A 16900-nucleotide genomic window follows, 5' to 3' on the forward strand; every position below is an offset into this window, starting at 1 on the left:
CCAGCCCACAGCCACTTTTACACTTCTTTGCAGGGGAAGAATCATGCTGTGTCTTGCACACATACATGCAAATGCACACACGTGCATGAGCCTTGCACACAAAGAATCCCAAGGGAGGACAGTGGTTCTGTTGTGGGATTATTAAATAAGAGTGCCTGCCTCGTGTCCAGCCTGTGGTCTTGTACTGAGTCCCCACCTATGCAAGTTAAGTGGAAGGTTTGCTTTATTGGTATCTTGAGATTCATGTTTTACTACTGTCAGTAAAATTTGTGGCTCGATTTTGGTATATTGAAGAATGTGTTTGGGGTGTGTGTGTGTCTGTGCGTGTGTGTCTGTGTGTGTTTGGGGTGTGTGTGTGTCTGTGTGTGTCTGTGTCTCTGTGTCTGTGTGTGTCTGTGTCTGTGCATCTGTGTGTGTCTGTGTGTGTGCTGGGGTGTGTATGTGTGTGTGTGTGTGTGTGTGTCTGTGTGTTTAAGTAAATTACAAACTAAGATCTTTCTTAAACTCACAGGTCTGGGGTCAGGTTTGCCTCACAGCTCCTCGGGCAGCAGGCCCCGCCCCTTTCTCACCTCCACCTTATCTACCTTGGCTTGGGGCCCAGGCTCCTCAGTCAGAGCCTAAGGCACATTCAGGCTGGCCTCCCGCAAGCTCTGGTAGAGCTGTCCACCCAATTAGCCCACCTCCCATCTCCCCCTCTGGTGGAGCCCCCGCATGTCCATCTGAGCTGTGGCCATGGGGTCCCAATGCCTGGGACGCAGGCAGTACCCCTCAGTTCAGGTGCCAGCCTCAGGCTGCCTCGGCTTGGCCCTGCTGGCTCCTCCATCCCCCCCTACTCCCCTGAGGCTTCTGTGGCTCCAGCCCCACAAGCTCTGCTTCTTCCCTGTTGGGTGTTTCTAATTGCTGTATCTATGGAAGCTTCTAGAAGTAGGAGCTAAGTTGCTGTGTTAGCCAATTGAAGCTCAGGTTACCTTGGTGATTCTGTATCTAAGCCAGAGCTCCCTGGGGGCCGTGGCCTCAGTGGCCAGCAGTGTGGACCCCGTGGCCATTCTTCCACCTCCAGCAGATGATGTTTTTCCTCTTTCCCTAGCTCGGGCTCCTGTTGGCCCAGCTCCTGGGCGCTGTCAGGGAAGCTCTGAGCCCGTTTCTCTGGTGACTATTACAGGTGCCCGCTCCAGTTCCTGGAGAAGCAACCTTTCTCCTCTGGCACTCCGAGCTCATGCTAAAGCCTCGTGCATACCCTCAAAACCCCTGAGTCATTTCCTTGGTGTCTCTTGGTCACAGTGACGAGAACAACCCTTCTGAAGGAGTGCGGGGCTTCAGCGAGACACTGATTATGCCATGTCTCAACAGGCGCACTTCCAGGACTGCCTTCCTTTGCGCTCTGCCAGGTTCTCCTGCACCTGCAGTCCCAGCTACCTCTCTCGCTGCCCCTCAGCCCTGTCGGGACACAGAAGAGCCAGGTGTCAGAGAGCACTGGTCCCGGAAGCCTGGGCCGGTGGTCCCCACTGTGGCTCACTTGCCTCTCTGTGTGAAATGAAGACCCCCTGGCTGCACACTGGGTGGCCTGGTTGTTCTTCCCTTGGTGGGTCAGGCAGGAGACCCTTCCCCGGAGGGGCACCAGGCCCCACTCACAGGTGTCGTCCACACATAGACTTCAGGCAGGTGGTCCTGGCCCAGTGAGTCACCTGATGACGTAACAGTCACCTGACCATCTCTCTCTCAGCCCCTGCCCCTTCCACCTGGCCCTGGGAGTTACACCAAATCCCAGCCACTGGGCACTTCCCCCTCCCGCCCCTGCAGAGCCCTGTGGCTTAGGGCAGGGACCACCACCACAGGCCCAGATCATGCAGGGGCCGCCTTGGCCCTCTGACCCCTACTCAGACTCATCACCGCCCACCCATGCCACAGGAGCCACCCGTCCGTCCATCATACGAAGCAAAGCTTGCCACTAGCTAGTGTTCTGGATGCTCTGAGCTCCGGGTAGGAAGGGGTCAGTAGAAATACTAAGTATAGTCTCCCTTTATTAGCTATCCATGGTGCCCTATGGGCCTCCCCCGACACAGGTGCAGCCAGCCTGGGAGGCCCCGCTCAGCTCAGAGAACAGTGCTCTGTCTGCATATGACTTCTGTCTTGTCTGACCAGCACACCTCAGTGCCTCTGCCCACCCAAGCTTGGGCAGGCCAGGCCTGGGCTGGCGCTATCGGGACTGGCTCCCCGACCCCAGCCAGTCCCCCCGCCATCTGCAGCAGCCACAGTGAGTCCCGGTCATATATGGAGAGGCCAACTCCCCTGTTCAGATCCCAGATGGCTCCTGAGGCTCCTGCTGTGGTGCCCTGGGTCATGCCGGTACCCGCTGTGCCACAGGGGCCTCAGAGGACGTTGCTCATCGAGGTGGGAGGCGAGGCTGGCTGGGGCCCTGGAGGCGTAGGGTGGCCTAGTTCTGTTGCTCTCCTGCGTGGTTTTCTGGGGAAGTCACATCCTGCATGTAGCCCTCAGCCGCCTCATCTGTCAAGCGAGGGGGTCAGACGCGATGGTCTCTTGAGAATCCATCAGGGGACTGTGGTGGGATTGCAATCCTTAGGGACAGCAGAGATCTGAGGTTTATAGCAGAGGCCCAGACGTGCTTGGCCCATGTGTCGGGTCTCCGTTGAGCTGGCCGTAAGGGCTTGCCTGGGACAGTCCTGCTTTGTTCCTGTTGCTCCTCTGTGATGAGTAGCGGGGCCCCTCTCACTCTCTCAAGTGTCCAGTCTGGAAATCTGCAGCCACTCTGTTGACTGTGATGTGCCAACCCTGTCTGCTCAGAGCCGCCTGCAGCCTGGGTGTGCGGTGGAGCGGGCACTGTTTCCCATGGTAGAGATGAGGCGACTGAGGCTGAGCGCACTCACACCCAATCTGAGTGGATGGCAGAGCCCAAGCCCCTGTCCCTCGCTGCCCTGCAGGTGCCAGAGCCCACATGCCTCCTGCCCCCAGTGCCCCCTGGGGCCTCAGAACCCAGAAACACCTCGGCACCGGAGCCACCTGCCCCCCAGGCAGAAGCGGGCGAGGGAAGGGTGGGTGGTGCTCGGGTACACAGAGTTAGGGTCTGCGGTTCCAGTTGAGCTTAACCTTCCAGGGGTCTCAGGCAGGTCTGACCACAAGTGCCAGCTGCTGCCCAGGCCATGGACAAGTGACGGTAACCGTCTCTTCTCTTTTGTGTGTGTGTGTGCTTTTGTCAAGCAGAAGAGTGTCACTTCTCATCCAAGACTGTTGATCCCCAGCACGGGACCACGGGAGAGAAGAGGCCGGAAGGGAGCCGCCCCAGCATCCAGTGTGGCATCTCTCGTGCCAGGACCAGGGATGACTGGGCCATGGACACAGACATCGCCCACCTTCAACTGTTCGCATAGCACACGGGGGACTCTTAGGGACCACTTGCCACTGCCAACTGCAACCACACGATGGCAATACTGACATCCCACATGGCGTGTTCCCGGCAGACATGCAGGCAGGAAGTGCCGGTGCGTTTCCTGTCTGTGAAGTAGAGGGCCATGCCTCACCAGTATGACCTGCCCTGAGGTCACTTGCAGTCAGTGACACTTGCAAAAAAAAAAAAAATTCCAAAGCCGTCTGGGGTTTGACTTCCACAGCTCTCGGCCAAAGCTGGACACCTCCCTCTGGGACACCCGGATTGCTCGTAAATGCAGCCTGCCCGGACCCTCCCTGAATAGCCTCTGAAATCTCTCCGAAGGTCATGGATCCTGAACAAAGTGCTAAGGGCACCAAGAAGGCGGAGGGAAGTCCCCGGAAGCGGCTGACCAAAGGAGAGGCCGTGCAGCCCAGCGTCACTTCCGGCGTCCCGTACCCAGGCAGCGGCACCGCTGCCTCCCAGGAGAGCACGCCCCAGGAGCTCCTAGCCCCGCAGCCCTTCCCGGGCCCCTCCTCGGCCCTCCGGGAAGGCTCTCAGGAGAAAACGGGCCAGCAGCAGAAGCCCCCCAAGAGGCCGTCGGCTGAGGCCACAGTCCACATCTCACAGCTTCCGCAGCACCCTCTGACACCAGCATTCATGTCGCCCGGCAAACCCAAGCACCTCCTGGAAGGGTCCACCTGGCAGCTGGTCGACCCCATGAGACCCGGACCTTCAGGCTCCTTTGTGGCCCCTGGGCTCCACCCTCAGGGCCAGCTCCTGCCTCCTCACGCTTCCATCATCCCCGCCGAGGACCTGCCTGGCATCCCCAAGGTCTTTGTGCCCCGGCCCTCCCAGGTCACCTTGAAGCCCACGGAAGAGGCACCCAAGAAGGAGAGGAAACCCCAGAAGCCGGGCAAGTACATCTGCCAGTACTGCAGCCGGCCCTGCGCCAAGCCCAGCGTGCTCCAGAAGCACATCCGCTCGCACACGGGCGAGAGGCCCTACCCCTGCGGCCCCTGCGGCTTCTCCTTCAAGACCAAGAGCAACCTCTACAAGCACAGGAAGTCCCACGCCCACCGCATCAAAGCGGGCCTGGCCTCGGGCATGGGCGGCGAGGTGTACCCGCCGGGGCTGGAGATGGAGAGGCTCCCCGGGGAGGAGTTCGAGGAGCCCACCGAGGGAGAAAGCACAGACTCTGAAGAGGAGACGGGCACCGCGGCCAGTCACACAGCCGAGCTCTCCCCCAGGCCCAAGCACCCGCTGCTCTCCAGCGCTGTGTACGGCTCCGGGAGCCATGGCTCCGGCCACGAACGCGGTTCCTTGTCCCAGTCCAGCTCGGCGCCGTCGCTCGAGGACCCCTCTGCGTTTGCAGAACCTTCCTCCGAGCACCCCCAGAGCCACAAACCTGAAGACACCCACACGATTAAGCAGAAGCTGGCCCTCCGCCTAAGCGAGAGGAAGAAGGTGATCGACGAGCAGGCCTTCCTGAGCCCGGGCAGCAAAGGCAGCACCGAGTCGGGCTACTTCTCCCGTTCCGAGAGCGCCGAGCAGCAGGCCAGCCCCCCCAACACCAACGCCAAGTCCTACGCCGAGATCATCTTTGGTAAGTGCGGGCGCATCGGGCAGAGGACCGCCATGCTGACGGCCACCTCCACCCAGCCCCTCCTGCCCCTGTCCACCGAAGACAAGCCCAGCCTGGTACCGCTGTCTGTGCCCCGGACGCAAGTGATCGAGCACATCACGAAGCTCATCACCATCAACGAGGCCGTGGTGGACACGAGCGAGATCGACAGCGTGAAGCCCAGGAGGAGCTCGCTCTCGAGGCGCAGCAGCATGGAGTCTCCCAAGTCCAGCCTCTACCGGGAGCCCCTGCTGCCCCACGGCGAGAAGCAATCGCTGCTGAGCCTCCAGCACCCGCCCAGCACCACCCCTCCTGTGCCTCTCCTGAGAAGCCACTCAATGCCTTCGGCCGCCTGCTCTATCAGCACCCCCCACCCCACCTTCCGAGGTAGCTACTCCTTCGATGACCACGTCACCGACTCCGACACCCTGAGCCGCAGCAGTCAAGTGTTTACCTCCCACCCCCGGATGCTGAAGCGCCAGCCGGCCATCGAACTACCTTTGGGAGGCGAGTACAGTTCCGAGGAGGCCGGCCCAAGCAGCAAAGAGGCAGCCTCCAAACCCTCGGAGGAACCGGAGCCCAAGGAGAGCGAACTCAGCAAAAAGACCAAGAAAGGGCTGAAGACGAAAGGGGCTGTCTATGAATGTAACATATGTGGTGCTCGCTACAAGAAGAGGGACAACTACGAAGCCCACAAGAAATACTACTGCTCAGAGCTGCAGATCACCAAGCCCAGCTCTGTGGGTGCTCACCCACCCCCCGAGGCCGACAAGGGCCAGGCAGAGCACGAGCCGTGGTCCCAGATGATGCATTATAAACTGGGGACCACCCTGGAGCTCACGCCCCTGAGGAAGAGGAGGAAAGAGAAGAGCCTTGGGGACGAGGAAGAGCCACCTGCCTTCGAGTCGACAAAAGGTCAGTTGGGCAGTGCCGGGCCGTCGTCCGAGGCCGCTCGGAACCTTCCCCTGGAGTCCACCAAGTCACCAGCAGAACCAAGTAAATCAGGCCCGCCCTTGGAGGGACCCCTGGGCTTCCAGCCAAGGACTCCCAAGCCAGGGCCCGGTGCGGAATCAGGGAAGGAGAGGAGGACAACGTCCAAAGAGATTTCCGTCATCCAGCACACCAGCTCCTTCGAGAAGTCCGACTCCCTGGAGCAGCCCGGGGGCCCGGAGGGGGAAGAGAAGCCTCCAGCCCCATTCTCCTCGCACCCCGCCGCCTCGGCCCACACACGCCCGCCACACTCGCTGCAGCCCAGGTTGGTCCGGCAGCCCAACATTCAAGTACCCGAGATCCTGGTGACCGAGGAGCCTGACCGGCCCGACACGGAGCCCGAGCCGCCCCTGAAGGAGCCCGAGAAGACAGAGGAGTTCCAGTGGCCCCAGCGCAGCCAGACGCTCGCCCAGCTCCCCGCCGAGAAGCTGCCGCCCAAGAAGAAGAGGCTGCGCCTGGCAGAGATGGCCCAGTCGTCGGGCGAGTCCAGCTTCGAGTCGCCCGTGCCTCTGTCTCGCAGCCCCAGCCAGGAGAGCGGGTCCAGCCGCTCGGCCTCCTTCGAGAGGGATGAGCACGGGAAAGCAGAGGCCCCTGGCCCCTCCTCCGACACACGCCCCAAGCCCTTGGGCACCCACATGCTGACTGTCCCCAGCCACCACCCACACGCCCGAGAGATGCGCAGGTCAGCCTCGGAGCAGAGCCCCAACGTGTCCCACTCTGCGCACATGACCGAGACACGCAGCAAATCCTTCGACTACGGCAGCTTGTCCTCCGCAGGCCCTCCCACGCCAGGCCCCGCCGGGCCCCCAGCCCCAGCAGCTCCTCCGGAGAGAAGGAAATGCTTCCTGGTGAGACAGGCCTCTCTGAGCAGGCCTCCAGAAGCCGAGGCCGAGGCCGCCCCCAAGGGGAGACAGGAGAGTGAGGAAGCACAGCCCTCGCCCGGCAAACCTCCCACCAAAAGCTCACTACCCCAGATCTCCTCGGCGGGCCCCTCGCACAGCGGGCACTCTGGAGGCAAGGGCCAGGTGCAGGACCGGCCCCCGAGGGGCTCTCCTCCACCCTACACAGAGGCACTGCAGGTGCTGCACCACCCCGTGGCGCAGCTCCCCCTGCCGGAGAAACCGTACCTGCCCCCGCCCGTCTCCCTCTTCTCCTTCCAGCACCTCCTGCAGCATGAGCCCGGACAGTCTCCAGAGTTCTTCTCCACCCAGGCCATGTCCAGCCTCCTCTCCTCGCCGTACTCCGTGCCCCCACTTCCTCCCTCTCTGTTTCAAGCCCCACCGCTTCCTCTCCAACCTACAGTTCTGCACCCAGGCCAGCTCCACCTCCCGCAGCTCATGCCTCATCCTGCCAGCATCCCCTTCCGGCAGCCCCCTTCGTATCTCCCCATGCCATACCCCTCCTCATCAGCACTCTCCCCGGGGTTCTTCCTGCCGCTGCAATCCCAGTTTGCGCTTCAGCTCCCTGGCGATGTGGAGAGCCACCTGCCCCTGATCAAAACCAGCCTGGCCCCGCTGGCCACAGGAACCGCCGGCCCCTCCTCCAGCACAGCGTACAGCAGCGACGTCCAGCTGCCCCCCGGGGCTCCCCCAGCCAGCTCCTCGGCACCCACATCGGCCCCTCCGCTGGCCCTGCCCGCCTGTCCGGATGCCATGGTGTCCCTGGTTGTCCCCGTCCGCATTCAGACCAACATGCCATCCTATGGGAGTGCAATGTACACCACCCTCTCCCAGATCTTGGTCACCCAGTCCCCAGGCAGCACAGCCACAGCATCTCTTGCCAAGTTTGAGGAGCCCCTGTCTACAGGGACAGCTGCACGTGGGGCGGAGGTGTATGAGGTGGAGCCGGGACCATCTGGGTTAAGTGACGAGCATAGCAGAGGGTTCCCGACTCCATACCTGAGAGTGCCTGTCACATTGCCCGAAAGGAAAGGCCCCTCCCTGTCATCAGAGAGTGTCTTGAGCCTGGAGGGGAGCTCATCCACCGCAGGGGGAAGCAAACGTGTCCTTTCCCCAGCTGGCAGCCTTGAACTCACCATGGAAACCCAGCAGCAAAAAAGGGTGAAGGAGGAGGAGGCTTCCAAGGCAGACGAAAAACTGGAGTTGGTGAGGCCATGCAGCGTGGCGCTTCCCAGCCCCGAGGATGGAAAGAGGCCAGAGAGACCCCACGTAGGCAGTCAGGGCCAGAGCAGGAGGGAGCTAGAAGCAGCGTCCAGCCTGTCCTCAGACCCGTCTCACCCAAAGGAAGTTCCTCCTCTGCCCCATCCCACGTTGCCTCCCGGGACAGACCCAGGCTCTGAAGCTCTGAGAGAATGTGCCCAGCCAACTGGCAGACCTCACCGAAGAGGGCTGCCCCCACTGAGCGTGAAGAAAGAAGACCCCAAGGAACAACCTGACCTCCCTCCCTTAGCACTTCCCAGCTCTCTGCCTCTGTCAGAAACGCCCCCCAGACCAGCCAAGCCGCAAGAAGGTATGGACTCAAAGAAGGTACTGCAGTTCCCCAGCCTCCACACGACCACTAATGTCAGTTGGTGCTATTTAAACTACATTAAGCCAAATCACATCCAGCATGCAGATAGGAGGTCCTCTGTTTACGCTGGTTGGTGCATAAGTTTGTACAACCCCAACCTTCCGGGGGTTTCCACTAAAGCTGCTTTGTCCCTCCTGAGGTCTAAGCAGAAGGTGAGCAAAGAGACATACACCATGGCCACAGCTCCGCATCCTGAGGCAGGAAGGCTTGTGCCATCCAGCTCCCGCAAGCCCCGCATGACAGAGGTAAGTTCAGTCTTGTTTTTCTTCTCACTGCTGAGCTTAAAAAGCCCTTGGTGAGCTTTTAAAGCCACATTGTCCTCTGGTTCCATTTGCAGAACTAAAACCAACTGAGTGGGAAGATTTTCTCTGTAGCATTTGTTACTGCTCATCTTAAAGGAAATATGTTTATTGGCTTTGTCAGTGTGTCCCTCAAATCATTGGAATAGATGCTTTTTGATAAGTTAGTTATAAAGCAATAATGTTTTTCCATGAGCCTCTACTGTAAAATCAAAGATATCAACAAGGCAAACGCAATTCTCCAAAAGACTGAGTTGGAAAACTTTGCCAATGGGAGTGCCTTTAGACATTTTAAAACTTTATACTATTCCTGATTCAAATGATTTTCCCTTATCTTATCAAACTTCTCCTGCCTTCTTACTCTCTATATCTGCTGTTCCCATTCTCTAGGCCCACTCGAAATACTCCCATTTTCAGAGTTCTAAATTTGCTATTAACAACTCCTGAAATGTTCCTCCTTTCTTATCTGTGAGTAGGATAGCAAACAGAGCTGATCTGTAGTATCCCTCTGCACCAGCCAGGGGACAATACCTCTTACAGTTGGACCCATCTATGCTGACCACTAGGCCCTCACTAAGAACTCACATTTACTCTCTTATTGCCTCTCACTTTGGTCCACAGTAGGAGCCAAAATATGAACTAGTCCCCTGCAAGTTTGAGCTTCAGTAATTCCAAATTTGCTTCAGACCCTAACAAGAGCAGCCTGAGGATTCAGGCCATGCTGTGTCACGCTGACTGGCATATGTGGAATAACAGCTGGTCCTGCTTGTTGAGCAGCTTCACCGTGCTGGGTCCTGCCATCCGGTCAGTGCTCACCCAGAGCTGTGAGGTGGCATGACCACCTCCACTCTGCAGGTGAGGGAGCCGAGGGTGAGAGGCTGACAGGTCAAGGGTGAGAGGTCACGGTCACATGGCAAAAGTTTGGAAAGCCAAGAATTTGAACCCACACCTGTCTGACTCCAAGGAGTCTATCTTTATTCTCTTGAATTATTTGGGGAAAGAAAACCTTCAAAGATGCTTTCAGAATTAAAGATGTTAATAGTGTGTCTTCAGACCAGATGATTTGACCCTATCATGCATAAATCCCCAAAATTAAACGTGTGTTGTAGATGAGTGAGCAAGGCTGGGTTCCATAACTTTTGCTACATTCATAGCTTCATTGTTGTGTCACTGGGTGCATTTTGTGTTGTGTTGACCTTAGCTAGGTTGCACAGCCATTGCAGGATGGCTGTCCACATTTACTCCCTATGATTCCCACTTTTGCCACAAATGTCACACTGATCTACTCTCCAGCGTCTTACCAGCTGTGGCTACTCCCAACATGCTGTTGTAATTATGTTTTTACTTACAACTCTGGGTGCACCTGTTTTGTGCCAACTGTTATGTAGAACTAATATGCTCACAACCACTTTTAAAGTCAGGGTGTAAATCACCTTTTTAGAGAGGATGCAAGGGCACAGAGGGGTTAAGTAGCTTGCTCTAGGCCACACAGCAGTTAGTGGCAGAGGCTGGATATAAGCCTAGATCTCCAAAGCCCCTCGGATGATCCAGGCTTCCTCCATTTTCTAATGACTGAAAATTGCACAGGACGTTGAAGAAAAGGGAAGTGGTGATTTGGATCCATTGAATCTGACCATCATTCATCTATGATGCTGCTTTCCTAGATCGAGCTAAAAGCTGAAAAAGTTTTCTAGGAATATTCTCTTTGGTCCACTGGCACGTTTCTTGCCAGACGTGGTGCATTCGTGTAACTGCGTGGCCTGTGGCGTGAGGCTTTTCTCCAGTTCCGCCTCTCTGCCCGGCCTCTGCTCCCGTGTGTCCAGCAGTGGGAGCTTGCCATCTCCCATGCAGTCTGCCTTTGGACACTGCTTTAAGGAAGTTCCTGAGCACCCTGTGCTGCCATTTGTCATCTTGTCGCTTCCCTTCTGTGTTAGTCACTCTGAAAAGGTCCTCACGTGGCGAAGCTCCCTGACAGCCGCCCTGCGTGTCTGGGCCACCATGCCATGTTCGAGTTTGACCGTACCTTTTTTTCCCTTGTGGAAGTCCTGGAGAAAGCCACGCTTCTGTAGGGATCCACTCTGCCTCTGGCCTCTTTTGTGAGAACCCACATTCCTTGCCCCTGGCTTCTCCTTCCTCGACTCTTCTTGGGGGTCACTTTGACAACCACACAGCACTGTCACCACAAAGAGATGAGGAGCAAGGACTCAGGTGCCACGTTGCCCAAGTTGGAATGCACTACCTCCCCTACTCTCTCTGGCTTCGGGCCAGTTACCCAGCCTCTCTGTGCCCTGGGTTCTTCGTCTGTAGAACTGGGATAACAATAACATGTATTAACTCTATGGGGTTAATGAAATGAGTTAAAATATGCAAAGTACACTTGCTACTGTGCTTGGCACGTTGACACTCAGGAAATGTGTTTAGCTCTGCCTGTTCATACTGGTATCATTAAAAGCCAAAATGCACCCTTGGGCTCGCGCTCAATTCTGATACTGTGTTTCCTGGTAGGGTGGTGCATTGCTACCCACACCACACCCCTCAGACCTCGCAGCTGATTGTCAATAGCTGTCCGTCAGCCTGTAGGGTGCCCTTGGTCACTCCATGGGCGGTCTGGGTCAGAGCCCTGGATCCCAGCAGAAAGGGCGTGCCCAGGACCCCCGGCTCAGGCAGCAGTCTAGATTCTTGCTTGGTTTCCACTCCCTGCCTCCAATTCTGAAGAGCTTAATCAGGGACCACTGAGTAGAAAGGGGTCCTGGAATGGCTATTCAAGGTCACCTAATGCCCTTGAGGGTCTGAGGCCAGAGAGGTGAAGTAGCACAACAACTCCCCATCTCCCACCGCTGCCACCCTTGCAGTGGCCGTCTGGAGCTGCATCCAGATCCCCATTCCCAGCCAGGTGCCCTCCTGCTCAGCCCCACCCTCTCTCTGTAGGCACCGATGTGGCAGCTGGTGTGTGGGGGGTGGCGGTTCTTAGATTGCCCCAGCACCAGAGAATGTGGTTGCTGCTCCCAGTGACTGGAAACCATGTGGTCTCTCAAAACCTTAATGACAGTGATGCGAAGTAGCATGAGACTCTCACTCCAGGCGCTGCTGGCCCTGGCCCCTGGCATGGCATCACTGCTCCCTCCACGAGGCTGCACCCCCACATGCTGCCACTGGAGAGATCAGAGGACCTGTCTTTAGGATGGAAGAGGTCCAGAAAGCTCAAGGTCACAGCCATCCCTCCCCGACTGAGCCAGCTCTCATTGAGACCCCATCGCTCTGTAAAGAGAACAGGTTTTTGCCCCAGCATGCACAGCCTCTCTGTGCCTGGATCCCTGGGGTCATGTAGGTCAGGACCGTTGGCCTGGCTCCAGGTCTTTGGCACTAGCTCGGGAGGGGCCTGGAAGCAGAAGAGCTGTGCTCTTGTTTCCAGTTCTGCCCTTAACTTTCCGGGTAACCTTGACTCTCTGAACCAATTCATCTCCAAAGGCAGAATCTTTATGTATTCATCCAATATTCTTCAAGGATCTTTCTGAGACAGGCCCTGTTTGGGGGTGTGGGGTGACCAAGGAGACCAAGGTGAGGACACACCCACAGGGGCTCCCAGGCTGGTGTAAAAGACCTTGAGCAAACATGGCTCAGGTAGCAAGGCTAACTCCAAAGCGCTGGTCAGCCTCCTGGCTCTGACACCAGCCCCCAACTCGGCCTTTCGTGAGAGACCTCACCCGCTGGGGGTCAGTTAACTCCCTTCGTCCTGTAACATGGGGGCCCACAGTGCATCTGCCCCAAGGGGGGTGAGCATGCAGCAAGGCAGCCCATGCGTGGGGGCGGCGTCACGCACCACACTGTCAGGACGGCATGTTACCGTCGTGACATTCCTGACCGAAAATGGCAACTTTAACATGCAATGATCTTGTCGTTCCCACGGCGGGCCAGGTTCACCTCCCGTCACTGGTGTCCCCGGAAGGCCAGAAAGATATAGCTAGAGTGGAGAAGGAAGACGAGACGCGAGGGAAGCTGGAGAAGGACGCTCCTGCCTCCAAGGGAGGGGAGCCGGCGAGGATCAAAATCTTCGAAGGAGGGTAAGAGACACATCTGGTTTTCACCGTAAGAGCTCGCGGGCGCCCGCACCCTGGGCAGCACCGTGCCTGCAGCTGCCGCCGTGCGGCTCCAGTGGTGCCGGGAGCAGACACCACCCTCGTGGCACTGGCAGAACACCTCTGTTCAGGACCTCCGAGGGGCGCCGTGCTGGGGATGGGAGATGCCAGGTGTCTGTGGAGGATCTGTGGGGGTCTGGGTCTTCCTCCAGCCCTGGACTTCCCTGGATCCTGGCCAGGTCCCTTACGCCTGGAGTAATAGCAAGTCTCCAAGGTCCTGTCCGCACTGCCATTCTCTTGGTCGCCTCTGAACTGCCTGAGCAGCTGCCTTGTCACACCTGGCTTCTCATGCAGACTCGGGCTCTGCCGATGAGGCCATTTGCAGGGCTGCGTGGGCTGGCGTTCCCACTGCTCCCCGACTGGCTGGCCGGGGCGCGGGCCTCATTGGTTGGTGAGTATTTTTTGTATCATTCCTGGTTATCTGCCTTTGATGCCTGTCTTTGGCAGCCCAATGTGCCTAGTAGCTCGGGAACCCTTGGGGGCCCTCTGGGCTCTGGCAGGGTGCCCTCTTTCAGACGTGCTTGGGGGCAGGTCTGTGCCAGCCGTGTTCTGTGTGGCCACGTGTTTGCTCCTGGGACTGGGGTGTCTGTCTCAGGGTCGCTGTGTCTGTGTGCCCGGTGTGATCAGGGTGGCTCCAGTCCCACAGTCCTGAGGGAGAACGGCGTGGAGGAAAACGCACCCTGGGTCCCCATGAGAGTGGCCACTGGAAGCTGTCAGGGTGGGTGGCGCCAGAGGCCTCCGTAAGGTTGGGGGTGAGCAGAGATTGTCAGGCATCCCACCTGTGCCACTGACCAGCGAGGGGTGGGAGAGTGGGGAGGAGGGTCGTTGTGATGATGGGGAGGGGGCCAGGGGTGGCAAATGCCCCAGGCATGCACTGCCCAAAATACCCACAGCGGCCTGTTTGCCAGGCGACACTGGGCTCTGGTTTTGAGAATGCTCGCCTCTCTCCCTTGGGGACGACCCTGTCTGCTCTTGCTGTTTGCCTACAGCGCCCTCGTGTGTCTCTGTGCTTTCATTCCGTTGGTCTTTTGGATCCAGACCCAGGATTGCTCCTTCCCCCGCTTCCCTCCTGTCTCAGGGACGGCCTCGGTCTTGGAGCTTGCAGGGTGTTGGCTGGTGGACGGTGGGTGGGAAGCTGGCCCCCTCGGCCTCGTGTGCCACATGTGTGAGAAGAGGAGGGGCCTCCAGTCTAGAGGCCCCGAGGCAGCCCCCAAGTGCCCTATTCCTCTCCCCGCAGCCGCACAGCCACCCCCACTTCCTCCTGCCTTGTCCCCACCTCCTCCGTTCCACCTTAGCCCAGCCCCCACTCCCAACTCTGTGTCCTCATCTGAGAAAGGGGGCAATAACACCTGCAGGGTTGTCAGAGCAGCCTGGGGGGCCTCCTGGGAAGGCTGCAGTTCACCTGCCGAGCGAGCCCAGCCCATTGTCTCCGCGGTCTCCATCTGGAAGACTCGCGCTCTGACCCGCCGCCTTGGGCATAGCCTCCTCACACCCTCACCTTACTGCGTCCCCTTCAGCACGTTGGGGTCTATGCCGCAGGGCCCAGCTGTCCCATCTGAGGCCCCCACTCTCACATCTGTGGTCCCTCTGCTGCCTGGCTCTCTTGGGCCTAGTATCACCCCTTGCCCCCAAGAGTATTTGGAAATGTGGTGGGGAGGGGAGGGTGTCTTGAGTTGTCATTTACCTGAGGGTACCTCAAATTTCTTGCATGAGTCTAGGGATACCTGACCAATTATCCGAGCACTTGTCCCACCTCAAAGTCAGCAAGGCAGCCCCCAACACCACCAGCTGACGTCACTGCAGGGTTTTGCCTTAGACTCAGTTCTTCTTGTTTCCTTTTATTGACATGACACACATCCATCTCTCACCTCCATACGCGTTTGAGAAGGTTCTGCAATGTGGCTCTGTCCACTGGAGCCCCTGAGAATCCCAGCCAGTTTGGCCAAGAGGGGCAGAAGGAGAAGTAGCCAGTTGTGCCTTGTTACTTACACCCTCCACCCTGAAGCTCCTGCTCACATCTCATTGGCCAGAGCAAGTCCCCGGCCTCACCTGTCCCCGTGGGAGTTGGAAGGGCAATCCTCCCTCGTGCTCAGGAGAACCCCAGGTCGTTGGTAGAAGCCGTGATGGTGACTGCTCTGGTGGGGGTAACACTAATAGTCGTGGCCCGCGGTGTTGCACACACAGAGCTGGTTCACGGTGATCATCAGGAAGGATGTGCTGTGTGGGGCAACACCACGGAGCCTGTTTCTCACCAGTGAAGCTCTCCTTGGACTTTTTCCTGACTTCTGTTACAGCCATCGATCCATTAACTAATCAGCTCATCAAGGAGAATCCATTGAATCAGTGCCTTCTGAGCTTCTTTGTGCCAGAAGATACAATGACGCAAAGCAGGGCAAACCTCCATCCTGCCTTGAGAGGAGCGTGCGGTCTGTGCCGAGGCTGCAACACAGGCCTCGGTGCTGAGGGTGGACGACCGGGCTGAGACACTCACAGCAGGGAGGGCTGCCCGGAGTGGGCGAGGCCAGGCCTGGAAGGGCGGGCGAGACTCGGACAGGTGGAGAGGAGAGGACAGTGGCCAGCCATGTCAGCGTGATGGTAACTCGTGTGCCTGACCCGTGCGACCCATTTCTTCTTGCTGTGAGCACCCTGCCTTGCTGACACCATCCATCTCCTGGGCGTCAATCCCCATCACAGCCCAGGAACCGGACACCTGGGTCTCCAGCCAGGTCCTTGTTCCTGAGCGGCAGAGCCTTGCTTTTGATGCCTCCTGGGAGGCCCAACAGCACCTCCAACTCGGCACGTGCTGGCCGTGCCCGCCACTTCCCACCCACAGCATTTCCTCCCACAGCCAGGCCTCAGATGGCACCCCAGCCGGTGCTGGCACTCAGAGCCTGAGGATTCCTGTAGACACCTTCTCCTTCTGCTGCTGCTTGTCCCTGAACCCTGCCGTCTGCAGCAAGTAGTCCCTGACTCAGCATGGTCCCAGCCAGGGCACCCTTCAGCCTCTAAACCTGCTTCTCGCCATGCTGTGTCTTGGCACGGCCTTCTTTGGCTGCCCTGCCTACAGGGTCCAGTTGAGAGTCCTGACACCGCGGGCTCCAGCGTGTGACCACTCCTGTTGTCCCTCACGTGCCTCTGCCTGCCTGGCCCTGCACTGCCTGTTTCCAGTCGTTCCCAGCTGCGAAAGCCAGCACTCAGCCCTCTCCTCTGGTGAGCCTCCCAGACCCCTCCCTGCTCTGTCTTGACTGACGCTGGAACTAAAGTCCCCTCCTGTGCCCCCACCAGACCCCTCAGTCCCTTCTCGACTTTTGCCCTAGCTTGATGCGTTGTACACACTACCCACCACCGCCGTTGGTTGTGTTGATTTCCCAGCACACGGCCCCGTCTTCGTCCCCTTCACATCCATACCAGATCCCAGCCTGTTTCCTGGCAGCCTCCTGGGAGTTTCCATCAGGCGTGGACCCGGCGTGGGCTGGCTCACCCCGCACCCGTGCATCCGCTGTGGCTGTGCAGAAGGGCTGTCCCATGGAGCAATGGGTCCTCACTTCTGCAGAGTTACGCTGTTCCCTGAGAGTCAGGACCACGCTGGCCTGATGAGAAAGCTCACTTCCTGCAAGGAGAGCCGCAGCCCCAGCCCAGCGGGCTGTTGTGGGAGAGATGGATGGGGTCTGAGGGGAGCTGCCTGCTCCTGAGAGCTCGGGTCTGAAGGGGCTCGGGGGTGAGGCCCAGGGAGGCCAGATCCATCTGGGGTGGGGGTGCTCAGAAAGGTGGCCATGGGCAGGGGGCAGCGGGGCTCAGGCTTAGAGGAGAACTCCAGCCTCCACTTGAAGCTGTAGTGCCTGGCCATGGAACAGAAGCTGGGTGTCGGCCGGGGTAGGAAGGGTGGTGTGGAATGACTCATGGGCATGGAACTGACCCCTCCACCCAGCCATCCGGCCCT

The 16900-nt window shown here is 58.5% G+C and overlaps 1 protein-coding gene across 8 annotated transcripts in view; it reads left to right on the plus strand.

The window, feature by feature from the left end:
• HIVEP3 (HIVEP zinc finger 3) overlaps positions 1-16900 on the plus strand; it is a 487717-nt gene that overhangs the window by 427992 nt on the left and 42825 nt on the right. For 7 of the 8 annotated variants that reach the window (XR_016211086.1, XM_089300862.1, XM_051856636.3 and 4 more), the window contains 2 exons: positions 3220-8770; positions 12740-12885. Coding sequence is in view for 6 of the 8 variants with exons in the window: in XM_089300862.1 (XP_089156988.1) it covers positions 3731-8770; positions 12740-12885 (5186 nt within the window). In the remaining 2 variants the exon portion in view is untranslated. The remainder of the gene's footprint in view (positions 1-3219; positions 8771-12739; positions 12886-16900) is intronic. The other variant, XR_016211087.1, reaches the window with a different exon arrangement.

The sequence above is a fragment of the Oryctolagus cuniculus genome, chromosome 7 (genome assembly GCF_051225735.1).
Source record: "Oryctolagus cuniculus isolate XC-2025 breed Fujian yellow rabbit chromosome 7, ASM5122573v1, whole genome shotgun sequence".
Taxonomy (NCBI): Eukaryota; Metazoa; Chordata; class Mammalia; order Lagomorpha; family Leporidae; genus Oryctolagus; species Oryctolagus cuniculus.